The sequence below is a fragment of the Hirundo rustica genome, chromosome 20 (genome assembly GCF_015227805.2).
Source record: "Hirundo rustica isolate bHirRus1 chromosome 20, bHirRus1.pri.v3, whole genome shotgun sequence".
Lineage (NCBI taxonomy): Eukaryota > Metazoa > Chordata > Aves > Passeriformes > Hirundinidae > Hirundo > Hirundo rustica.
This window is the reverse complement of record NC_053469.1, coordinates 9,284,571-9,309,654: the sequence shown is the minus strand read 5'-3', so window position 1 is coordinate 9,309,654 and position 25,084 is coordinate 9,284,571. Positions and strand designations below refer to the sequence as shown.

At 58.0% G+C, this 25,084-nt stretch overlaps 1 protein-coding gene across 3 annotated transcripts; it reads left to right on the top strand.

The window, feature by feature from the left end:
* LOC120761866 (glutamine synthetase) lies at window positions 1–24,853 on the top strand. 3 transcript variants are annotated; one of them, XM_040083603.2, is made up of 7 exons: window positions 1–244; window positions 18,922–19,097; window positions 19,667–19,828; window positions 21,484–21,630; window positions 22,482–22,609; window positions 23,635–23,834; window positions 24,091–24,853. In XM_040083603.2, exons 2-7 carry the CDS (start codon window positions 18,932–18,934, stop codon window positions 24,410–24,412), a joined length of 1,125 nt encoding a protein of 374 aa, XP_039939537.1. In that variant the 5' UTR covers window positions 1–244; window positions 18,922–18,931; the 3' UTR covers window positions 24,413–24,853. The 3 variants fall into 3 exon arrangements, with proteins under 3 accessions (XP_039939537.1, XP_039939536.1, XP_039939535.1); XM_040083602.2 differs by lacking the exon at window positions 1–244 and adding an exon at window positions 18,782–18,854; XM_040083601.1 differs by lacking the exon at window positions 1–244 and adding an exon at window positions 18,788–18,810.
* Window positions 24,854–25,084: the final 231 nt, after the last annotated feature.

Sequence of the window (25,084 nt, the reverse complement as noted above, 5' to 3'; positions counted from 1 at the left end):
GTGTGCTCCACTCACGGCGGCTCCAAGCCCCGAGGCTCCTGCTTTTGGGGGATTTTGAGCAAAACCCAGCTGTTCTGGTAAATCAGCTGCTGCTTTTGCTGCCTGCAGTTGTCTGAGGTGCTGGAGTTTCACTGCTGGAATCTCCCATCCGCTGCACATCCCAGCGCCTCCTCCAGCCCACCGCTTCCTTCCTGGGGAGCCTGAAGGACCTGCTTCTGCTCTGCAGGGCTGCACTAAGGCCGGGGTAAGTGTCCCCTGGGGCTCTGTGTGCTGCTCTACTCATATTCTGCCTTCACAGGAATTATTTCTAAAGGCAAAGCTTTCCATGCGCTGCTGGGGTTTGTAAGGGTTTTAAATAAAGGGTGAGAAAATCCCTGTCACGCTCGGAGCTGGAGGGCTGGATGTGGGTCCTGATTCCTCCCCTTCCCATCCAGATCAGCTCTGATTATAAAATCCCATAACTGGGTTGGAAGGGACCCTAAAGCTCCTGTTCCACCCCCTGCCAGGGCCAGGGACACCTTCCACTGTCCCAGGTTGCTCCAAGCCCTGTCCAGCCTGGCCTTGGGCACTGCCAGGGATGGGGCATTTCTACTGCTGCCCTCCAGGCAAGTTTCTGGCTAAGAGTTTGTGTGCTTGCCCTCCAAGTTAAACAAAAAGTAACTTTTTTTTTTTTTTTTCCCTGCTTTGCCTTATTAATTTCAAGTTCTGTAGTAACTCCTACGTCTTACCACCCAAAATTCTTCCTCTTACTCAGAGTACAGATCCTCTGCCTCTTTCTTTAAGAGATTATCGCCTGCTTTCTGCAGAGTAGGATTGAAGTCAGGCTACGGCTACTGAGGGGGATATAAAGCCCATGACCTTGGGGATTTTTGTCACCCTGGGCTGGTTGCTGTCACAGTTTTGGGGAGAAAAGAAAGGACCCACTTGTTGCCAGCTCTCTGCTCTGGGGTGGGATTCTGCAGCTTCGTGGATGATGGTGACAGAAGGCAGCAACAAAACATTCTCAAAAAAAGCCCTTGATTGAGAAAGGTTCAATTTTTGGGAAGGGCAGTGAAAGACAAAGGAAAGCAAAGGGTTAAAGGCTGCCTGTGTTAGGAGCCACTGCCCTTAGCAAATAACAATCAGCATTCCCTGAGCCTCTGGGTTAGACACCCCAATTTCCCAACACGGGGGGTACAGGCTGCACGGAGGGAATGCCACCCTGCTTCAGCCAGGCTTCAGAAGCCCTGCTGAGGGCAAAGTGGCTCCAGCCCCTCCTGAGCTGTGGCTCCAGCCCGTTCTGAGCTGTGGCTCCAGCCCCTCCTGAGCTGTGGCTCCAGCCCCTCCTGAGCTGTGGTTCCAGCCCCTCCTGAGCTGTGGCTCCAGCCCCTCCTGAGCTGTGGTTCCAGCCCCTCCTGAGCTGTGGCTCCAGCCCCTCCTGAGCTGTGGCTCCAGCACCTCCTGAGCTGTGGCTCCAGCCCCTCCTGAGCTGTGGTTCCAGCCCCTCCTGAGCTGTGGTTCCAGCCCCTCCTGAGCTGTGGCTCCAGCCCCTCCTGAGCTGTGGTTCCAGCCCCTCCTGAGCTGTGGCTCCAGCACCTCCTGAGCTGTGGCTCCAGCCCCTCCTGAGCTGTGGTTCCAGCCCCTCCTGAGCTGTGGTTCCAGCCCCTCCTGAGCTGTGGTTCCAGCCCCTCCTGAGCTGTGGCTCCAGCCCCTCCTGAGCTGTGGTTCCAGCCCGTTCTGAGCTGTGGTTCCAGCCCCTCCTGAGCTGTGGCTCCAGCACCTCCTGAGCTGTGGCTCCAGCACCTCCTGAGCTGTGGTTCCAGCACCTCCTGAGCTGTGGCTCCAGCCCCTCCTGAGCTGTGGTTCCAGCCCCTCCTGAGCTGTGGTTCCAGCCCCTCCTGAGCTGTGGCTCCAGCACCTCCTGAGCTGTGGTTCCAGCACCTCCTGAGCTGTGGTTCCAGCACCTCCTGAGCTGTGGCTCCAGCACCTCCTGAGCTGTGGCTCCAGCACCTCCTGAGCTGTGGTTCCAGCACCTCCTGAGCTGTGGCTCCAGCCCCTCCTGAGCTGTGGTTCCAGCCCCTCCTGAGCTGTGGCTCCAGCCCCTCCTGAGCTGTGGCTCCAGCACCTCCTGAGCTGTGGTTCCAGCACCTCCTGAGCTGTGGCTCCAGCACCTCCTGAGCTGTGGTTCCAGCCCCTCCTGAGCTGTGGTTCCAGCCCCTCCTGAGCTGTGGCTCCAGCCCCTCCTGAGCTGTGGCTCCAGCACCTCCTGAGCTGTGGCTCCAGCCCCTCCTGAGCTGTGGTTCCAGCCCCTCCTGAGCTGTGGTTCCAGCCCCTCCTGAGCTGTGGCTCCAGCCCCTCCTGAGCTGTGGCTCCAGCACCTCCTGAGCTGTGGCTCCAGCACCTCCTGAGCTGTGGTTCCAGCCCCTCCTGAGCTGTGGTTCCAGCACCTCCTGAGCTGTGGCTCCAGCACCTCCTGAGCTGTGGCTCCAGCCCCTCCTGAGCTGTGGTTCCAGCCCCTCCTGAGCTGTGGTTCCAGCCCCTCCTGAGCTGTGGCTCCAGCCCCTCCTGAGCTGTGGTTCCAGCCCCTCCTGAGCTGTGGCTCCAGCCCCTCCTGAGCTGTGGCTCCAGCCCCTCCTGAGCTGTGGCTCCAGCACCTCCTGAGCTGTGGTTCCAGCACCTCCTGAGCTGTGGTTCCAGCCCCTCCTGAGCTGTGGCTCCAGCCCCTCCTGAGCTGTGGCTCCAGCACCTCCTGAGCTGTGGTTCCAGCACCTCCTGAGCTGTGGTTCCAGCCCGTTCTGAGCTGTGGCTCCAGCCCCTCCTGAGCTGTGGTTCCAGCCCCTCCTGAGCTGTGGTTCCAGCCCCTCCTGAGCTGTGGTTCCAGCCCCTCCTGAGCTGTGGCTCCAGCACCTCCTGAGCTGTGGCTCCAGCACCTCCTGAGCTGTGGTTCCAGCACCTCCTGAGCTGTGGCTCCAGCCCCTCCTGAGCTGTGGTTCCAGCCCCTCCTGAGCTGTGGCTCCAGCCCCTCCTGAGCTGTGGCTCCAGCACCTCCTGAGCTGTGGTTCCAGCACCTCCTGAGCTGTGGCTCCAGCACCTCCTGAGCTGTGGTTCCAGCCCCTCCTGAGCTGTGGTTCCAGCCCCTCCTGAGCTGTGGCTCCAGCCCCTCCTGAGCTGTGGCTCCAGCACCTCCTGAGCTGTGGCTCCAGCACCTCCTGAGCTGTGGTTCCAGCACCTCCTGAGCTGTGGCTCCAGCACCTCCTGAGCTGTGGCTCCAGCCCCTCCTGAGCTGTGGTTCCAGCCCCTCCTGAGCTGTGGTTCCAGCCCCTCCTGAGCTGTGGCTCCAGCCCCTCCTGAGCTGTGGTTCCAGCCCCTCCTGAGCTGTGGCTCCAGCCCCTCCTGAGCTGTGGCTCCAGCACCTCCTGAGCTGTGGTTCCAGCACCTCCTGAGCTGTGGTTCCAGCCCCTCCTGAGCTGTGGCTCCAGCCCCTCCTGAGCTGTGGCTCCAGCACCTCCTGAGCTGTGGTTCCAGCACCTCCTGAGCTGTGGTTCCAGCCCGTTCTGAGCTGTGGCTCCAGCCCCTCCTGAGCTGTGGTTCCAGCCCCTCCTGAGCTGTGGTTCCAGCCCCTCCTGAGCTGTGGCTCCAGCCCCTCCTGAGCCGTTCAAGCCACATTCTGTCACCAGGGAAGGGGCAGGCTCATTTCAGGTGTCTCTGCCTGGCCAAAGCAGGAGAGAGCAAAGGTGCCTGTGGCCGGTGTTTGAACGCCCTCAGGCTGTCTCCTCCCGGGAATCTGCCCCTCACCCCTGGGGCTGTGGTGCAGGGCAGGCTGAGAGTGTCATTGCTCAGAGCCCTTATCCCACAGCGGCATTTTGGGGACGTGCTGGGCTGTGCCACGGCGAGCAGCAACGGGCACGAGAGGCAGCGGGTAAATCCAAGCGCTTAAACACGGCCACAGCGAGATTTCGGGGTCGGCCACAGGAAGGTGAGGCTGAGAAGCGGCCAGGGAGGTGTTTCACAGCCGGTGAATGGGCTGAAAATCTGCTTCCCAAGAAGGTCCCAGCCAGCAGAGCTGGTGCTGCCGGCACAGCCTCATCCCTCAGCCGCTGTGCTGCTGCCAACAGGAGCCTGGCACAGCCCCGTCACCGCCGGGTGATGAGTGTCCCCCGTGGAAAGAGCAGCCTGGGGGGATGGAGCCCCCAGTCAGCCCCCCCCAGCTGCTGGTGCAGACACTTGTGGAGCCCAGCAGTGACAGCATCAGCTGTTTCATCCCTCCGTGAGCGCTGGTGAACGTTTCCTGTGCGGCCTCTTCTCTTTCCTTTGCGTTGTGGAGGAGGCCTCACCTCCAGGGCTGGGGGCACCACGAGATAAGGAAGGTATTAAACTCTTATTTGAAAGATGCTGAGCCACCAGAGAGCGTCCAAAGGAGGGCAATGAAGGTGGGGAAAGGCCTTGAGGAGAACTCTGTGAGGAGCAGCTGAGGGCACTGGGATTGTTCAGCTGGAGCAGAGTGAGGGCAGAGCTCCCCGGGGGCTGCAGCTCCTCCCGAGGGGCAGCTCCCAGCTCTGCTCTGGGACAGGGACAGGAGCCAGGGAAGGGCTGGAGCTGGGCCAGGGCAGGCTCAGGCTGCAGAGCAGGGAAAGGTTCTTCCCCCAGAGGGTGCTGGGCACTGCCCAGGCTCCCCAGGGAATGGGCACGGCCCCGAGGCTGCCAGAGCTCCAGGAGCCTTTGGACAGCGCTGCCAGGGATGCCCAGGGTGGGGTTGGTGGGGGTCTGTGCAGGGACAGGGGCTGGGCTGGATGATCCTGGTGATCCCTCCCAGCTCAGGATATTCCATGGGCTCTGGGATGTCAAGCTGAGCACAGCAGGTTTGACACCCACAGCGTTGTGTATTTGCAGGTGAAAAATCAAGATTTGGTCCCTTGTGCCTGCCAGGTGTCCTGTGGAGGCAGAGCACAGAGGAACCAGCTTTTGGGCACAGATCCTCAGGAACAGGGATCTTTGGAAATCCTGCTGCAGATGATGGGTGATCCTGGTGCTTCCCCCTGTGTGTGTGACCTCCTGCACTCCTCTGGTGAAGCCCTGTCCATGTCTTGGCACCTGTTGCATTGAGACACTGCCTCCAGCAGGAGCTGGGCGCTCACCCTGGCCTCTCCCTCCCAGATCCCCGATTTGTGTTTGCTGATGACAGCTCTGAGGAGCTTTGCTGTCTCATTTCGCACATGCTGGGCACCACCGAGTGTGAAAGGCCCAGGAGCAAGCCCAGACATTGCTGGGGGATCTCATGGGGCAGCTGATGGAGATGCAGACCCCGAGCTTCCTCCTCTGCTCTGTCCCAGAGCTCCTGGGAGCAGCGCTGCAGGAGTTTGGGGTTTCTCTCTGTTCCTCTAGGGCTACTGAGGGGTTGTTCCTGTGGGCACTAAGGAAGCTCTGACTGGCCACCTCTCCTGCCTGTCCTGGTGGCTGCATCTCCCAAATGTGGGACTTCTTACACTGCTGAAGACGCAGAGCTCGTTGTGTGCAAGGGGGAAGCAGGGAAAGAATTTGCAGCTAAAGTCATAAACCGTGAAGAAGTCCGGTGAAAATTGCCATGAATCTCCTCCCCCTGAATATTTTGTGTTTTTTCTCTTCCATCAGGAGCAGGGTCAGTGCAGGTCTGAATCCAGCACAAAGGAAAATAACCCATGTCCAGGCCTGTGCCTGTCCCTTGGGCACCCAGAGCAGGTCATGGTGTAGTGATCCAAACTGTGGGAAAGAAGGGAACGAAATAAGGACTAGAACAGGAGACAGAGAGAGGAAATGCTCCCTAGGTAAGGCAACAGATTGGAAATCGGGGTTTATTTTTACGATTCGTTGTAAACTCAACCCGTGAGCATGACGCAGGATCCACGTTTCACTTCTCCATCCCTCAAATCAGTCTGGATTGTCCTTCCCTTTTTCATCTTGCCTCTTTCAATGGAAAATCTGCAGTTAACAGAGAAACTGGGATTTGCTTTTCGCATCAGCAAAGCCAGGCACCGAGACCTGGATTTTCTCTGGGTTTCTGGAAGATGATGCAGGGAGAGCTGCTGTGAGAGGATGGGAGGGAGCAATTCCTCATCTCCCAAGAGGCACGGGGCAATAGCTGGGATTTTCATCGAGGTTTTTGTTCCCAGTACCCCATTTTGGGTTGGGGGTCTGCTCTAACGTAACCCTACAAAAAACCTGTTTATCCTAGAACCCGGTACCGAGGGCAGTGCAGAAGTGACTGACAGACTTGTTTTCCAACTTGGCTTCTCTGTACTAATTAATTCCTTGATTAATCCCCACCTGCCTGCCTCACCAGGGTTGCTGTGAAGCTTAATTGAATCTGTGTCTCTCATGCACCTGGCAGGCTCAGGTGAAAGGTGTTGTTCCCTGCTGTCAGAACACTCTCTTGGATAAATCCCGTTGCCAGCGAGCTGCACCTTGGATCTGGGCTCTTACTTAGAGGAGGAAATACTTTTGGGTTAGCGATTTGATGCATAAACAAGAGGCCATTTGTGTGTATCTGCGGAAAAAGTGTGTCTGTCCCTGTGCCCACATTTGCCAAAGAGCCCAGCAAACAGATGAAGCCTCATCCTTCAACATGTGGCTGAGCAAGAGATGGGCAGGAACTCAATCGGGATAATCCCTTTTTATTCCACCAGGGAGCATAACTCTAATGATTTTGGTACTGAACATTTCTGCAGGTCAGCATTCACATTTCTGTTCTTAACTAGCTGTTCATTAGGGATTCCCTCGGGACAGGCAGCTGTGAAACCCAGAATTGTTCCAAGGCATGGCAAATAACTAGGAATTAAAACATATTTACAGCCCTGCAAGCAGTGGTAGCTCAGGCTATATTTAAGCCCCCAAACCTGCCCTAAGCACCCTCCAAACCTTATTGTCTCTCCTCAGTTTGAGCAGTTATTCAGCATTTAGTAACTCCAGTAAAACCCTGCCATCCCAGACACGTTTGATTTAAAGAAACTTTTGGGAATATGGTCCCTGTTCTCTCCGAGGAAAATGGGTTTGAGCTTGTGGTATTTGAAGGTGATTTCCTTATGCTTTTCCGAGGTGAATTCGTGCGCTTGTAAGGAGCATGACCCCATCGTTCCTTTGTTAATCCAGATTATCACCGCTGCTAGGGAATTAGGAACGGATCCTACAGCCCCAGCGCAGGGTTTCGGCAGAAAGCCGCGGGTGCAAACGCTTCCAATTCTGCACATTCCCCGCTTTCCCCACAGCCCTCCCTGCCCAGGAAACATCAGCTGTTCGCATTTTAGCGCTGCTAACGAGCGCCTGGGAGGTTTTCCGTGATGTCAGAGCCCGGTGGTCACCCACTGGCGGGGAGGGGGGTGCGGGCTGCGGAGCTCGGGCTGGGGAAGCCCCGGCTGCGGGGATCGCTCCCGGCGGTGCCAGCCTGGTGTGTGGGCAGCCCCGGGTGCCAGAGCCTCCTGCCCAGCAGGAGCGGTGGCCGTTTACCCTCGTTTTTAGGCGGTGACTCGCGAAGGCGTTTCCTGTTGCTGAGTTGGCGAAGCCTCAGCGCAGGGCACGGACGAGCCCAGAGCTCTCCCCGCTCGGGCTGCGCTCACTGGGGGCTCTTGGCGAGGATTTATTCCTCGTGAGCCCCCTCCCAGGGTCAGCCAGAGGGGGTTGTCACGTCCAGGTGGCTTTTGAGCATCTCCAAAGGGGGAACATCACCTCCCTCAGCCCTCAGGCAGCTCCCGGCAGCTCAGGGTGCCATCAGCTTTGCTGGCGGCTCACGTTCGGGTCAGTGTCCAGCAGAACCCCCAGGCTGTTTCCTGACTTCCCCTGGCCCTCCCATCCAGCATGTTCCGGTGCTTGTCCCTCTCTGAAGCAGAATATTTTTGTTTCCTCCCCGTTGAACTTTATGAGATTCCCGCCTCCCTGTTCCCAGCCTGTCCAGGTCCCTCTGGGCGGCACCACGACCCTCTGGCACCTTGCCCATCCCTCCCGGCTCGGTGCCAACAGCAAAAAACTGTCAAAAGGACGTTCTGCCCCATCATCCTGGTCACTAAGGACGATGCTAATCAGGACTGGAGCCAGGATTTTCTAGGATTGACCCCTGGGATGCAGAATCAGTCACTGGCTGCCAATTAAACTTTGTGCCACCCATCACCACCCAACCACTCCCCCGGCTTTCAATCCACTCACTCTCTGCTCCTCCAGCCCCAACAGCTCAAACCCCAAGAGTGAGGGCTCCAAATCAACAAATCAGTTTTGCAATGTTGGAAGGGATGAACCTCACTCTCAAGTTTATTTTGCACCCAAACCAGCTGGAAAATCGACGTGGGAAAATCTGCAGGTCAGTCAATCATCAAGGGAGGGAGGTGACATCGTGGCTTGCAGGGAGCTGAAAAGCCACGTCCCCTGCGAGCTGCCAACCAGGACCTTGGTGACTTTTCCTGCTCTGAGCACAAACAAAAGCAGTTTTAAAAGCTCCTGTCCTGGCAAGAGGCCACTCGATTCTGCCAGCACCTCCAGGGCTGCTCGCTGATGGAGGCGGGAGCAGGATAAATATTGACGAGAGGGATTTGTGTCTAAAGGCACCTTTGGACGTCCCAGGCAGGAGTTTTGGTTCAAGCCCCTCATGTTCATTGAAATCTGCCCCACTGGCCTGTGTTCAGCCCCACGCTGAGCTGGCTTGGGGTCATTCCCCCCAAAACCAGCAAAAGCCCTCCCAGACCCATTTCTGCTGGAAATGCAGCCATCAGTGGCTGCTCTGCACCTCAGGCCATCCCCAGAAGATCACGACGTTCCTCTGGCCCAGCGCCTCCCTGCCCCAAGGGGGGTGCCAGCCTCTCCAAGCCCAGCCCAGCGAAAAAATGATGAGCCAAGAAAACCAGCGCCAGCCACTGCCACGAGATGGTCACACAGGTCCCTGGGGGATGTCCAGAGGAGCTCCTGGTTCCTCCTGCAGCCGGCTGGCACCTCCTGCACCCTCGTGCCTCAGTTTCCCTCCCTGCCCCCTGCTGAGGATCATCAGCCATGCTGAGGAGGGGGAGCTGTGTCCGGGATTTCTCCCTGTGCTCGGGGGCTTGGGGGTGCTGATCCCGTCCCACGGCTGCTCCAGCCCCTGTTATTTTTCCAGGTGCACTCCCAGATGCAGGCGGGTGGTGCCACCGGGGATGGGAAGTGGGTGGCACCTGGGTGAGGAACCAGCTCGGGGCTCCTGTCCAGGGCTCCCCCTCTGCCCTGGCCTCACAGGACTGGGAGCACCCTGGGAACGGCTCCCTGAACCCGGCCGTCCCCGGCTTGGCCCTGGGGCGTCGTGGGCCGCGGGCGGTGTCACTGTGCCTGAAGGGGTGATGCCATTCCTGCCTGGAGATCCCAGGGCATCTGGATAACACAATTCCCTGGGTCGTGGCCCCTTTGCCTGGGCTCTCCCAGTGAGCTGCCCTGGCTCTGTGGGGCAGGGGCTGCTCCCTTCCCACCTCCCCCGCATCCCTGCCCAAAGCTGGGTCAGGTGTGAGCAAACACCTCCAGCCAGGTGTGAGGGACAGGTGCCCACGCAGCCCTGCCCAGGACAGGCTCCTCCCGTGCCAGGCTGCGGCGGCTGAGACAAACCCCAGAGGGGGTGTGGGGGGCCACCAACCTCCCCTGGCTCTGGGTGGGCACCCTGGGGTGCCCAGCGCTGTGGGCCTCCCTCCAGGCTGGGGTTCGTTGTGTTTTGCTGTCTGGGGCGTTGAGTGGCCCCCAAGGAGGCCAGGAACACCTCCACTGCCCTGGCTCCTGCATCCATCCGGCCTCCTCTTCCTCCTGCCCGCCCTGGGAGGCTGAAGAGGGCCTGGCTCTGCACGTGGGGCTGTTCCCTGTGAAGGGACCCTGTGCACCCCTCACCCGCCCTGCTCACTGCAGCCAGGACAGCCCCAGCAGGAATTTACCGATTAAATGAGCAGGTCAGCGGCGCTGGAGGCGTCACAGCTGCGGAAGTGTCCCTGTCCCCAAGCCAAGAGGGACACAGCTCTGCCAGCTGAGGCTGTGTCAGGACAGGGCTGTCCCCACTGGCTGGGCCCCAGCTGGGGGATCCCATTGCCCTGAGGTGACATCGGTGTCCGTGGGCTGGACACTGTGCCAGCACCGTCCTGCTCCCTGGCTGCTGCTGGAAACCTGAGGTCCCCAAGGAGCAGTCAGGGTGTCCCTGGGTGTGCAGGAGGGGGCTGCCCCGGGCTGGTGCTGTGGGAGGAGATGTGACCCCCACCCTGTGCCCACCCAACGTCCCCGTGTGCCACCAGCCGGAGCAGCTGGAGAGGGCCCAGTGCAGTGTGCAGGAACAGGGGCTGGGGCTGCCCAAAAGGGACAGAGAACACCCCCAGGGTTTGCCCAGAGCTGGAACAGGCTCCTGGTCCCACAGAAGAGTAAATTTGACTTTCCTTTGGGACTTTTCCTGACTTGTTCTCTGGTCGCTTGAGCCAAGAGGGCGGCAGAGCCTCTGCCCTCAGCAGCACCTTGGGCACGGGGAAACGACAGCTGTGATGAGACCGAGCCCTTCAGGGACACCCCAGAGCTCCTTGTGCTCATTACCGAGGGGTAATTAGTGACTTTGCAGCATGGCGAGGCCGCAGGGGGAAGAGGGGGCGATTTCAGGAGTGAGGGCCGTGCCCTGGCTGTGTGGGGAGCAGCGCAGGAGCCGCAGCCGTGGAGACGCAGGTGAGAGGGGAGCAGAGCCAAAGCTGCTCCTTGCAAGGGGATTTCACTGCCTGACCCTGGGCAGCTGGAGGCAGAGGAGCTGCAGGGGGCTTTGCTCCATCCCTGGGAGTAGAACAGGACCAGGGGATGGGGGCACCGAGGGTGACTGTGCCACTGCTCCGGCTGCACAGAGGTTCCCAGGGAGTGGCTCTGGGGGTGCTGGGGTGTCTCCAGCCTTGCTGGGGTGTTGGACCCCACTGTTTGGGCTGGAGGTTCAGATTTGGGGGTGCAGAGGGAGCTGCTGTGCGTGGCTGCCATCAGCCCCACGTCAGCAGTTTGATGCTCTGGCTTGGTGCTGAGGAGGGGGAGATCCCAGGGGCAGGTGAGGGTGTGGGGCTGCATCAGCAGCTCACCCCAGTCAGTGCTGGGAGAGGACCCCAAGATTTGGGCAGTGACAGAAGCTGCGTTTGGGGCTCGGTGCTGTCCGGAGGGGATCGTGTTGGGAGCTCGGGATGAGCATCCAGGTGGGGAGAAAACCCTGGAGGGGCAGGAAAACAAACCTGTGTCAGCTTAACCTCAGCTGGGACAGGGATGGGAGCCAGCAGGGATGGGGATGCCCTCCTGGAAAGCAAAAGGAATTCCTTTTGGACGAATCTACTCACAAAGGAATTAAACAAGGCCAAAATGAAGGGTTTAGAGAGTGTTTTAACCCAGAACAAGGGATTTTCTGGGGCTCTGATCTGGTTTAAATTCACATTAACGCCCCACCAAGGGGAGTTTCTGGTTCTGCCTTTATAGGAAGTGGATTGAGTTACAGCCTCTGAAGTTCAAGCCCAGTGCCCAAAGTGCTGAAGCACATCTGGCTGCTTTGCTCTGCAGGAACCTGCCAGAATTTCCTTCTTCTTTGTGAAGAGACCTGCAGTAAACTGGCAGCAAGGTGGTTTTCCCTACAAAATAAACCTTTTGCCCCCAAAATACCCACTCAGCTGCACGTGAGGCCTCAGACATGGCACCTCTTCAAGGCAGCCTTCTTTGGTGTATCCAAGGCCAAACTCTGCAAGCTCTAAAGTTGCCTTAAAAGTGCTCAATTAATTTTTTTTTAAATTTTTTTTTTTTTTTTTTTTTTTTACCCTTTAAAAGTCCCAGCTCCTGAAATCATGTGATTGCAAGGAGCTGACATTGCTGAGGAAAGCACTGAGAAAACAAAAACCACCAGCCAGGAGCCTCCTCCTGTTTTCTTCGGGGGAAAAAAAAAAAATAAAAAAAATCCCCCCATGACTGGGACAAACAAAGTGGTGCCGCTGCGGAGGCCCCGCAGGGTGGGCAGGGAGGGAAGTGAAAAAGCTTTGCATTTGTGTAAAGGCTGCAAAATGGGGTTGCCAAACAGGATAAGGGCTGGGAAACCAGCTGGGCGAGGAGGCTGTGGCCTGCCCGGGTGCATCAATTGCTGGTGCTGAGAATTCTGTTTACATTAAGGGGGAGTTCAGATTTTTGGGGCTTCGCTGCTTGTTTAGACTCTGCTCTGAGCGCTCTGCTGCTATGGGAGCTTCGATGTGCGCTTTGAGATTTTTGATATTAAGTTTAGTTTTAGTTTAGTTTCTAGTTGATACTTAGTTTAGTTTATTTAGTAAATGTTTCGTTTCGCTGAAATGAATGCCGCTGGTTAAAATTCCCTGGGTTTGCATGCCAGGATTCTGGCTGGAGCCCTGGGAAGGATGTCACAGGGCAGCAATCACAGAATTATGGAATCATTAGGGCTGGAAAAGACCTTTAAGATCATCAAGTCCAACTGTCAGCTCAGCCCCACCACTGTTCACCACTAAACCATGTCCTCAAGTACCACATTCACACATTTCTTTCAATGCTTCCAGGGATGGGTGACTCCATCAGTTCCTAGGGCAGCCTGTGCCAGTGCTTTACAAGCCTTTAAATGATTTTTTTTTTCTTAATATCCGACCTCAAACTTTCCTCTCATTCTGTCACTTGTCCTCTCCCTGAAGCCAAGAGCTGGGTGAGAGCCTGTGGGACAGGGCTCCTGCTTCCAGTGTGGGGAGCTCCAGCTCATGGATTCTCTCTCTGAAGGGATGTGAATGTAATTCCCCGGTGAGTCAGAGCTGCTGGGTCCTTCTCTGCAGAGACCACAGGGGAATTGGTCCCTTTTGCTGCCCAAGGAGCCCTGGGGTGCCCTGGCCCCACTGCCTGCTCCCCTGTGGGCTGGGGCAGCCCTGCTGTGTGCCCCACAGGCGGCTTCTCCCTCCTGGCTGTGAGTGATCCCAGGGGAGGTTTGGGTGAAATTGAGCCCACCTGGTCACTTATCCAAAAGATTTTGTGTTCCTTCTCCTGCCTGTGCTGCTCTTCCTGCCCGGCCATCAGCTCTTTGGCTGGGGATTGTCCCCTCTCACTTTGGTTTCCTGGGGATGGGCAAGTGTCACCTGGCCCCTCCTTTCCCCCCAGTTTCATTTCTGACAGCCTGAAGTGACTGTCCCAGGGTGACAAAGTGAATTCAGATGAGAGCCTGTCAGGGGAAGCTGTTTGGGGTTTACACCTGGGTTTATTCTGTCTGTGGGCTGGGGCACTGGGGATGCTCAGGGCAGCTCTGCTGAGCCCTTTCTGCTGCCGGTGGGGAGCAGCCTTACCCTTACCAACGTGCACACACCCCTGAAGCTGCAAATAGCCTCCAAAATGTTGTTCAGCCTGGAGAAAAGGAGGCTCGGGGTCTTCTCCAACCTCACTGATTCTGTGAGAATTATTTATTAGAGCTTTCTGCACACAGGCCCCAGTGCAGCTCTGTGCTGTGGGGGAGCCTGGCTTGCACTGGAGCTCGCACAGACCTGGAGGGATGCAGGGGAATCCCTGCAGGGGATCAGGGTTCCCAATCCCTGCAGGGGATCAGGGTTTCCAATCCCTGCAGGGGATCCTGCCTGGGTGCAAGGATTTCAGCTTTCCAGGGTCGGTGCTGGGTGCTTTGGTGGCCACCGAGTGCTGTTTGGGTTGTGGGTTACCCAGGTGTATTCAAGTATGATGTAAACAATGATGTGTATGTGCATATTTCCATGGATTTACATGCCATATATACATGTATTTATATGTGTGTGCACAGAGAAAGGTATGGCAGCACTATTTGAATGAAGGCAAAGCTCTTTGGGTGCAAATCGAAGGAGATTTACCGTTACCTAAATGTGTTTTAATCGTAAAGGAAAGCTGTCAGTTCCGCTGCTTTGCAGGCAAAGTGTAGCAGTGGGGACAGGGAAATGCCAGCAGAGCTCCCCTGGGTGCTGGGTGGGCTCTGCTGGACCCCTCAGTATGGCTCTGACCCACCTTGGCCACCTCCTGCCACATCCCAGCACCCTGCAGCCCTGCTGGGCCACCCACCTTCCCCCACAACGTCCCCCCGCTTTCCTCAGCTGGAAAAAGCCGTCTCTCCCAGCGCGGTGCACGCAGGAAAATTCCCACCTGCTCTGCCCCCAGCCCCTCTAATCCCTTTATGGTGTTTGTGCCGGGCTCCTCCTGCCGATCCTGCTCTTTGCCTTCCCTCTAATCTCCCCACCGAACTGTTTGGCAGGACAAAACCCAGCCCGGGTCGTTCACACCGAACGTGGGCAGAGGGAACGGGGTTTAACAGCCAGGGAGTTCCAGTTCTGAGCAGCGTCCTGAATCCTGGGGGATGATTTAGAGTAAACCCCAAACTCTTCATCCCCAAATCCCGGCTTTGTGCCCAGGGATGATCCTTCTTGGGCAAGTGTGGGCAGGGATGTGACAGCCAAGGCTCGGCCCCCTGCCCTGCCGCAGCACCAGGGGAAGGTGTAAAAAAATCACACCAGGACGTAAATCAGCCCATGTTTAACCCCTTTGTGGTAAAACACGTTGTGTTACTGAACATTTTCAATCTGAAAATTTTCCCAATGATTTATTAATAAATAAAGCAAAAAATATCTTTGGTGTATTTTGGCAAGGCTGGAAAACGCTCGGGCTGATAAAGCCTCGAAGTCAGAGAGATAAAAATTGGAAGTATTTAGGGCTTGGCCAGGTCTCCCTGGGACAGGTCTATAGACTGATCCATCACTCCCGCAAAAAATGCACAGGGAATGGGAGCAGCCCTGCTGCATCCTGCATCCCTGTGGGCACTGGATGACATCCCAGGTGGCACCAGAGGTGATGGCAGCAAAGCAGAATCAGCTTCTCTCCCTGCTCTCCTCCATGTGGAGAAACCCTTCTGCTGCAGCTCAGAGGGCTTCCCAAACTCCTCTGGAGATTTAATCTGTGACCTTTTACTTCTCCAAGGACACCCCTGCTCCCTTTCCTGCCCTCGGCTCCGGCGCCCGCCCGACCTTGAGCCAGTCATTGATTCCCTGAGTTGGGAGCCTCGTGGTGGTTAATATTTACTGTACCTGGCGTGGAGGGGAGCCCGCTGATTGCAGAGAGCCTGGGCTTGTTTGGGGTTACATGTTATTCCAGAGCCTCGAGGATCCAGGTGTGAATTGTGCTCGCTGTTCTTGGTGTAACGGGGTTGTTGCTTTAGAAATGGCTGGAATCAGGCTGTGGTGAGGTGAGGCTCGATCCCAGGAAAAACTGACTAAGCAAGCACCCAACACGATACGGCAGAAACACTTTTTCCTGCTTACTGAAATCCTTCTTGGTACGACACAATTTAGCATTTTTGGCGAGCTGCCTCGGGGTGGAGTTTGGGCGGGGATGGTAGCACGGCACTCGGGGACCTGGCGTCGTGGTGGCCTTGGCAGTGCTGGGGTAACGGCTGGACTCGACCTTTTCCACCCTTAGGAGTTCTGTGATTTCACACCTCTGCACCTGCGGGCTGCTGTTGTCCCTGCTGTCCCCAAACACCACAAACCCACCGTGTTTGCCCTCTGGGACAGGTGGGCTGTGACCAGGTGAGGGATTATTGATGTTCTGTCTTCCCTTTGTGGGTGTTTTGGTGCTCAGTGATTCCAGCTGTTCACAGAGGAGCTCTGCTTCCCAATCCAGGTTACTGGGTTAACTCAGCCTGGATTTTGCTTCATTTCTCCCTGGGTTTGAGCCCACTCAAGCTCCGGGGTGTTTCTGCACAAGTGGGAACATCCAGGAGGGAATCCAGAGCTTTCAGTGGGAATAAAGTGAGCCTCTTCCCAACCCAGCTGAGTCGGGAATGTGCACAGGGTCTCGGCTGCACCCTCGTATCACAACGAGCCGCTGCTGGTCCTGCTGAAGGACGCGGCTCCGCTCTCCTCGGGTGGGGTTCGCGATCCTTCCCAAGGGCTGCAGATCCATCTCTGTGCTTCCTGCTCAGCATCAGCCGCTGCTTCTCCGGTCCCACGGGCTCCAGCTGCCGCGGCGGGATGGAGATGGAGATGGAGATGGAGATGGAGATGGAGATGGAGATGGAGATGGAGATGGAGATGGAGATGGAGATGGAGATGGAGATGGAGATGGAGATGGAGATGGAGATGGAGATGGAGATGGAGATGGAGATGGAGATGGAGATGGAGATGGGAGCAGGGAGCCGAGGATCGGCGGAGCCGATGACGCTCCCCCGGCGCGGCGCCGGCTCGGTGTTGCAACGCCTCCGGGAGAGGGCTGCGCACCCAGCGGTGCATTTCCTCCTGCCCCGGGACGATTGCCAAACAACAATGAGGAAACGTTGAGCTTTGCAGCCGCTTCCGTGGATGTGTCCCTAAAATACCCCGCAGGGGGGAGGTGGCTGCCGACGAGCTGCACCCCAGCTTCAATTGTCCCCGAATGTCACCGGGGCAGCCTCAAGGACGCGGGGGAGCCCCGCGCGGCTCTGCCCCCCTGCTGCAGGGATCTCGGGCACATCCCCGTGTGCCAACCTCCTTCCCAGGCGCTCTGCTCAGGCAGCACCCACGAGTTGTGGCGTGGGTGACGTCTGGCCCGCCCGCAGCCCGCTGCCACTGATGTCACCGCCCGGTCACCAAAATTGCTAATTAATTTTTGCTTCTCTCGCTGCCAATCTCATTTCCTGGTTCTTGTGCAATCCCAAGTGCTTGCAGGTTTCTTCCCGGTTCTTTATCTGCCTGCGGGACCGAAACACCTTCAGAGGAAAAACAGAGCTGATGTCTTGGGTCAGTGCCCGGGGAGGAGATGTCCTGCGGGGGGCAATCAAGCGTGGAGCGGTTTTTTTAGCTGCCCTGGTGTTTCGCAGAAAAACATTCCTGGGGGTGAGTCAGGCAGCCACAAGCATGAGTCCGCCTTAAGAACCGGGGGAATTAGCAAAACCCCGACTGCTTTAGAGCCCAGTCATGCCTTAAAGCCTTTTCTCCTTTTGTAACATCGAAAAACTGCTCAAAACCCGAGGCTGGAGAGTCGAGGCGCGCTCGCCCCGCCGGGTTTGCCGGGGTGGGAGGTTGTTTGGAATCTTGCCCTCCTCCCAGAAAAAAATCCGGGAGTATTTGAGATAACCCCCGAGGCGGCGGCACGGGCTGTGCCCGCGCTGGTTTTGTGCATTGGCACCTTCGGGGTCTGTCTGCTCCCACACGTGGGAGCCTCTCACGCAGGATCTATGGAAAACCGGGAAGGCAGCGAGGCGTTTAATTCACCTAATTGGATCTGCCTTCGGCTCGATAGCTGGAAATTGCTTCTATATTGAAATAATCGACTCAAATTCACACCTGTTGGCTGAGGATTTTTAGCTGACTGTAAATCACAGCAGAGCCTGTGCTGAGCGTGGATACTTTAGGGGTTTAAAGAGACTTTACGACGCTCTGGTGCTTAAAAATTGTACTTTAGCTCAGCGGTTTATAGATGGGAAGGGCTGAAGTGGGAGATTTCCGTGTTTTCCCAGTAGCTCTCCCTGCAGCCCTCAGCCTTCTCTCCCTTCCAAGGAAAGCCTTGGGGGCAAACCCAGCCCTGCAGCCACGGCGGGGCTGAAACCGGGTGGGAAGGGGCCATTCCTGGGGCGTCCAGGGCAGGAAGGGGGCAGAGAGGTAGGGTAGGGCTGCCAGGGATCTATCTGCCTGTCCCTGTCCCCGGGATTCTGCCTGTCCCTGTCCCCAGGGATCTGCCTGTCCCTGTCCCCAGGGATCTGCCTCTCCCTGTCCCCAGGGATCTGCCTGTCCCTGTCCCCGGGGATTCTGCCTGTCCCTGTCCTCGGGGATCTGCCTGTCCCTGTCCTTGGGGATCTGCCTGTCCCTGTCCTCGGGGATCTGCCTGTCCCTGTCCTTGGGGATCTGCCTGTCCCTGTCCTTGGGGATCTGCCTGTCCCTGTCCTCGGGGATCTGCCTGTCCCTGTCCTTGGGGATCTGCCTGTCCCTGTCCCCGGGGATTCTGCCTGTCCCTGTCCCCCAGGATCTGCCTGTACCTGTCCCCAGGGATCTGCCTGTCCCTGTCCCCGGGATTCTGCCTGTCCCTGTCCCCAGGGATCTGCCTGTCCCTGTCCCCCGGGATCTGCCTGTACCTGTCCCCAGGGATCTGCCTGTCCCTGTCCCCAGGGATCTCCCTTTCCCCGGGGATCTGCCTGTCCCTGTCCCCAGGGATCTGCCTCTCCCTGTCCTCGGGGATCTGCCTCTCCCTGTCCCCGGGGATCTGCCTGTCCCTGTCCCCGGGGATCTGCCTTGTCCCTGTCCCCGAGATTCTGCCTGTCCCTGTCCCCCGGGATCTGCCTGTCCCTGTCCTCGGGGATCTCGTCGCCGCTGATGTCCCCAGGACCACGCAGGCACCCAGATCCATTCCATCACGCATCCACAGGGATGGTCCCAGCCAGGCTTTTGGGGTGCTGGGGTCAGCACAACCCAGCAGCCCCCCAGCTCCCCCCCGACAGCAACTGGGAGAAAAACACCCGCACACGTGTACGAGGGCAAACACAAACAAGGGGCCAAAAAGAGGTGACACCCGCTGAGAGGGGACCGGAGGTGCTAAATATAATTTTCAGTGAGTAACACCTGGGTGGTTTTTTTTAATAAACAATAAGTTATTTAGCCAGTAACTCGTTACTTTTTTAAACAAAGCGATGCTTTAGCCGCGCGATAAGCTGTCGTTTTTAATAAGTAATATTTTAATAAGGAAAGAAAACAATACTAAACGTCCTCAACGGCTGTCCCGGAGGTTGGGGCCGGGGCCCGGCGCTGCCGCCCCAGGGCGGAGCCGCCTCCGCGCCGCCCCCCGACCGCGGGGCGCTTTAAAGCGCGGGCGGAGCGGGGCTGGCAGCGCTGGGGCCGGTGAGCGCGGGGGTCACAGGTTCGAGTCCCGCTCGGGGAGGCAACCGGGAGGCGCTTGGGGAGGTTTGTAAAACGCCCGTGGGGAGATGGGCCGGGGGTGATGTGGCACTCAACCTGTTCGCCCTCGCAGGGCCGTCGCGATGTCGGTGTCGCACAGCTCCAGGCTGAACAAGCTGGTGCGGGAGCAGTACATGAGGCTGCCCCAGGATGGGAGGGTTCAGGTCACCTACGTCTGGATCGACGGCAGCGGCGAGGGAGTGCGCTGCAAGAGCAGGACCCTCGACAAGGAGCCCAAGAGCATCGAAGGTAACGCGGCCGCTCGTCCCTCCGGGTGATGCGTGCTGTGGTGGAGGGCCCTGAGCATCGCCTGGGAAAAGCTCTGGGGTGCTTGGGGCGGTGGGAGCTGGGTCGGGCTGTCCCTGGTTGCGTGGCACCAGCGATACCTGTTGCAGCTGTCTGGTCGGGGTTGCGCCGAGCAGCAGGGTAAATATCCAACCTGCGTCCCTGCGGTTTGCTTAATCCGCTAATCTCTGCTATTAGCGCTGGGTGGGAAGGGGAGGATGAGTGAGGATGAGTCTCTCGCCCCTTCCCACCAGGCAAACAGGCGTGGAGACGTGTCGGCATCTGGATGGGGTTTGGCAGAGGGAGGTGGAGTGGCTGGGACTGATCCTGCCCTGGGGGGTGAACGCACTGGTGCTCAGGGAGCATCGATGGGTGCCGGGCATGTGCAGGAAAACCTTTGTGGCTGACATCCCGTGGAACTCAGCACCCTTTGGGTGCTCCATCCTGGAGCTGAGCCACCGGCACTTGGCACAATCCCTGTGTGGACCTTTTCCCAACCTCACTCCCACCTCCGTCCCCCTCCTGCCTCGCAGATGTCCCCGAGTGGAATTTCGATGGCTCCAGCACGGCACAGGCAGAGGGCTCCAACAGTGACATGTTCCTGGTGCCCGTCTGCATGTTCAGGGACCCTTTTTGCCTGGACCCCAACAAGCTGGTGCTCTGCGAAGTGCTGAAGTACAACAGGAAACCCGCAGGTGAGCCCCCAGCTCCCGAGGGTCCCCCCTTATTATTTAGGGTGTCACCTCCCCCAGGGGCCGCTGGCCCAGGACCTGGGCCCATATCCAAGGGCAGCTGCTTATTTTTCAAAGCAACTAGATGCAACAGCTGGCCCGGGGGTGCAGCTGGGCGCCGAGCACTTGGCCCGAGGCTCCGAAATCCGAGCGCTGGTGGCGGTGGCTGTTTGCAGGAGCCTGTTTTAGTGGCGCAGGGCGAGGAGAAGAGCAGCGAGACGTGGAGTTCAGGCACTCGCCAAAGGCGTTTCCCGGCTCTTAAGCCCGAGCTCGCCCAGCCCTGGGGAGGAGCAGGAGCTGGAAGTGCGGGGGTTTTATAACGTGCCGGGGTTGTGGTTGCTCTTCTCGCTGGTGGGAGGCTGCAGAAAAGGAAGGAGAAGATGCTGAGACGGCGTGTGCTCGCCCACAGTGCCCCTCTGCAAACAGCCCCAGAACACGCAGCTCTCGGTCTTATCGCCGAGCCTGCGGTCACAGGAGCCTGCAGTCCGTCTTGTCCCTCTGATAAAGCCCCAGACAGGAAAGGAGCCTGTGTGCAGAGGCGCGCCGAGGGGCTCCCGGAGGGGTTACTTGCCGGCAAATAAGCGGATATTTCCACTCAAGCAGCGCCGTGCCCCGCTGGGTGTGAGAGGGCATCTGCGGGTGATGCCGCTGTGCCGGGAGAGCCGGGGCTGCGGGCAGGGATGGTGAAAGACGGGGCTGATTCCTCCTCCGGCAGCGTCCAGACACGGGTGGGGGAAGTGTCTTGGTCGAGATTCCTTCCCGGCAGCTCCTCCGCTGGAGGAGTTTGTAAAGAGAGCCCCAGATCCTGGGGCAGCGAGCTCAGCCCAGAGCCCTGGTGGTGAGAGGGGTGCGCCCTCCAGCCCTTCCCGTGGGGGGCTTCCATGGACCTTAAGGGCTGTGTGGGCTCAAGGGAAGAAATTATCCTACCCTTGCTCCCCATCTGCCTCTGCTTCCCTCCAGCCCTGCGCTCTCTTGAGCTGCTCTGGGGTTTTATTGCAAGTCAAGGCAGAATGTGCAGCCTGGAGCCCGCCTGTCCCTGTCACAGCACTTTTTCTGCCTTTTTCGCTGATGTCTTGGTTCAAACTCTCATTCCTTCACCTGGCAGGTTGTCCCATGTCTGGACAGTTCTCTCTCTATCTGTGTTGTCCTGGCAAAGCCCCAGTTGCCTTGAGCACCTCAAAAGGCCAAGGCAGGGTCAGCCACTCTGGATGCTAACCAAAACCATGGAGCTGCAGAAAGATAAAGGATAATAAGGATGAGGCTGGTAGAAAGAGGATGGGGGTGAAGGAGTGATGGAAGTCCCTGTTCCCAGCTCTGCTGAATGCCTGTAGGATGGGGCTGGGGTAAGGCTCCCGGTCTCTCAGTGAGTAAGAGGATGTTCATGGACCATCAGCAGTGGTTTGGGGAACAGGGTAATTGAACCCTCTTGACCTGTGGCCTGATGCTCTGGTGATGGAGTAACTGTGAGGAGGAATTTGGGGAGCAGGAAGGGGGATTCACTCATGATTTCCTTAAGGCTGCTGTGGGAAGCGCTTGGCAGTGGTGGAGCCTCGCTCTGGGAGTGGGATGGAGCAGAGCGTGGTGGCTGCTGGCTCTAACCCCGACCTCTCTGCTCCCAGAGACCAACCTGAGACACACGTGCAAGAAAGTCATGGACCTGGTGAAGGACAGCCACCCCTGGTTCGGGATGGAGCAGGAGTACACGCTGCTGGGCATCAACGGCCACCCCTACGGCTGGCCCGACAACGGCTTCCCCGGCCCGCAGGGTAAGAGCTCCCTCGTGCCCAGCCCAAAATCTCCCCTCAGCTCCCGCCCTGCTGCTCGTGGGGTGCTGGGTGGTGGCAGCTACCCCATCCCCGGCCTCGGTGCAGCTTTTCCGCCAGGGATGACCCCAGGCTGGGGCTCTTTGCCGACAGCACCTGGTGCCCCGTGGCTCACGTGAGCCGCGCCGCTCCCGCCAGACTCTGCTTGCACAAACAGCTCAGCTGCACGACTTGTTTGGCAAGGGCTGGAGAACTGGGCTGGAAAAACCTCCTCCCCTTGGCTGTCGGGGAAAGGGCTTGGCATGGCGCGTTGTGCCCTCCTGCAGCAGCTAGCCGGCTCCTCGGCTGCCTCCCGGGAGAGAGCCAGAGGTTTCCCAACCTGACTTTTGTGTGGACCGGCTGCTTGCAACATCTCCCTTCCCCCGGGCGGGGAGAAGATCTCTGCCTGACCTGCTTGAATGGGGAGGAGATCAAACCCCAGCGATTTGGATTTTCTAGCCCTGAACAATGCCAGCTGTTGTCAGAACAATCTCGGACGCTTGATGTGCTCAGAGGGTGAGGGAGGTACCCCGGGGCAGACCAAACTTTCCTTATCTCGAGGCCACCTCCCAACTGATGTGTTACAAGTATTATTTAACTGCCCAGATAAGGCTGAGGTTGCACAGATGAACTGCTCACACTGCTAGTCCTGGAGCTGGGGTCGATGGCTTGATGTCCCGTGGAGAAAAACATCATTTTAATTCCCATAAATCCTCTGCCCATGGCAGCAGGTACCTGGGAGTCTGGGATTGTGCTACAACGCTGTTGCTGCTCCCCGAAGCTTTCCTTGGGTGGTGACTCCTTGTTCTTTCCAGGCCCCTATTACTGCGGGGTTGGAGCAGATAAGGTGTACGGGCGTGATATCGTGGAGTCCCACTACAAGGCTTGTCTCTACGCGGGGGTGAAGATCTGTGGCACCAATGCGGAGGTGATGCCCTCCCAGGTACGTGTGGATGGTCCCAGGCAGCCATCCCCAGAGATGGGTATGAGTTATCATGAGGCTGGAATAACCCAGCAGCTCCCAGCTCCTCTGGAACACCGAATCCAGTGACTCCTCACATCGATTATGCTTAGGTGGGAGCAGTTGCACTGCTAGAATTGGAATGTGCATTTGATTTTCTCCTAACTCATCCCAAGCTCCTTGCACAGCTCAGCCTGGGCTCTGGCAGCCAGAGCAGAGCTGGGAGCTCCCCCACGGGAGCAGGGATGTGGGGGACAGCAGGAGCTGGGATGGGCTGCAGGAACACCATGTGGAGTGACGGGGTCTGAGCCCTGCTCTGAACTGGGAACCGGGAAGCTCGGCTGGGACATGGCCTTGGGGAGCAGTTGGGAGGGTTTGGGTTTATCTAGGAGAGAGCAGCAGGGAGCCCCTGATTGCATTAGGCAGGTGGCCAGACTGACCGACTGCGGGTCCTGACTCTCCTGCTGCTGATGTGGTGGTGATAAGCGGGGTTTTATCAGCAGTGGAGCCGAGGCAGGACTTTTACCGACCCCACTGTTTGCCCCGAATTCTTAAGGGTCCTTCTTGGCTGCCTTCTACATCCTGGGCTCAGGCTCCTCCATGCCAGCAGCCCTAACGTCACCCTGTGCTTAGTCACCGTGGGTGGTGCAAGCCTGGCTCCAGCCGGGCAGGGAGCAGCCCTGGGAAGGACTAACAGGCTCCTCATTAATCCTCTGCCCTGTTTGCAGTGTGGGCTGGGGGTCCTGCTCACAGCAGCTCCAGCCTCACTCACACATGGTGCTTATTTACCTCTGTTTTGATTAAAAACCCCTCTGATTTGCTCTACATGGAGATTAGAAGTTTATTCCCTTTTTTTTTTTTTTTCATGCTAAAGTTGTCCTGTTGCTTGACTCAATGCTCCCTGTCCTTGCTGCTGATTCCCAAGGGTGACGTTCAGCCACAGCCCAGGCTGGGAGTGGCTGGGGAGGCACCCACCAGCCCATCCTTACCTGTGCAATCCCTTCCAGTGGGAATTCCAGGTGGGCCCGTGTGAAGGCATCGAGATGGGGGATCACCTCTGGATGGCTCGGTTCATCCTCCACCGCGTCTGCGAGGACTTTGGGGTTGTGGCCACTCTGGACCCCAAACCGATGACCGGCAACTGGAACGGCGCCGGGTGTCACACCAACTACAGCACCGAGGAGATGCGGAGAGAGGGGGGTCTCAAGTGAGTCCTGAGGGGTCTCAAGGGGAGTCCCAGGACTCAAGTGAGTCCTTGGAGGCTCTCTGGGATGTACCTGGGGGGCTGGGGGTGTCCTGGGCCATATGGGACTGTCTCCCTACCTGTGTGGCTGCACCAGCTCATTATTTTAAGAGCAGCTGATCCCATGAGGCTGTCCCCTGGGCTGTCCTTGTCCACGCACAGGAGGAGGGGCCGACACCCCCCCGAATGCACCTACCGAACCCCCTCTCCCCTCCCACAGGCACATCGAAGCCGCCATCGAGAAGCTGAGCAAGCGGCACGATTACCACATCTGCGTGTACGACCCGCGGGGCGGCAGGGACAACTCCCGGCGCCTCACCGGCCACCACGAGACTTCCAACATCTTCGAGTTCTCGGCCGGCGTGGCCAACCGAGGCGCCAGCATCCGCATCCCGCGCCAGGTGGGCCAGGACGGCTACGGGTACTTCGAGGACCGGCGGCCGGCGGCCAACTGCGACCCCTACGCGGTCACCGAGGCCATCATGAGGACGACGGTGCTCAACGAGACCGGGGTGGAGACCAGGGACTACGCTGAGCACTGAGGCCGCGGGGTTGGGTGCAGGTTCTCGTGCCCCCACAGCAGCTTCTCACGTGGGATTTGTGCCTGTGCGGTGTCTTCGGCTGCCAAGCTCAGACTCTATAGGAACCTCGCTTCTGGTCTTGTGAAACGTCGCCTTAGAAATAAGTATTTTATAGCAAGAGGGAGGGGCCCAACCGATTTTTCTCAGCCACTTTGGTTTTTTCTGGTTAATGGTTTTAGGTTGTGAGGGGTTTTTTTGTTGGTTTTTTTTTTTTAAACTTGGATTGAGTTTTTTCCCCCTGATGGACTTTACACTGTGATGTACATAGATCCCAGCGTGGATGCTGCAGCTGTTGCTGTTTGCACCTGTGGAGGGTGGGTGCTTTATTTTTTTCCCCCATATCTCTGTCACAAGGAAATGATAATAAATAATTTTCCTGGCTGCATGGCAGCTGGGTTATGCTGTGGTGAGTGTGTTTTTCTGTAGCTCCTAGAGCTCCATGGAGGTTTTAATTTGGGTGGTGCTGGTGGGTTGCAGCTACCCATCAGCCTGGGTAGGAGCTGGAGGAGTGGAGATGCTGGAGGATGCTTGAGGCAGGTGCCTGGAGCTGCCTTGCCTCATTTTCTGGACCAAAGGCCATCTCCTTCCATCGTGATCCCAAAGGCAAACAGAGCAGTGTGGGCTGAGCAAACA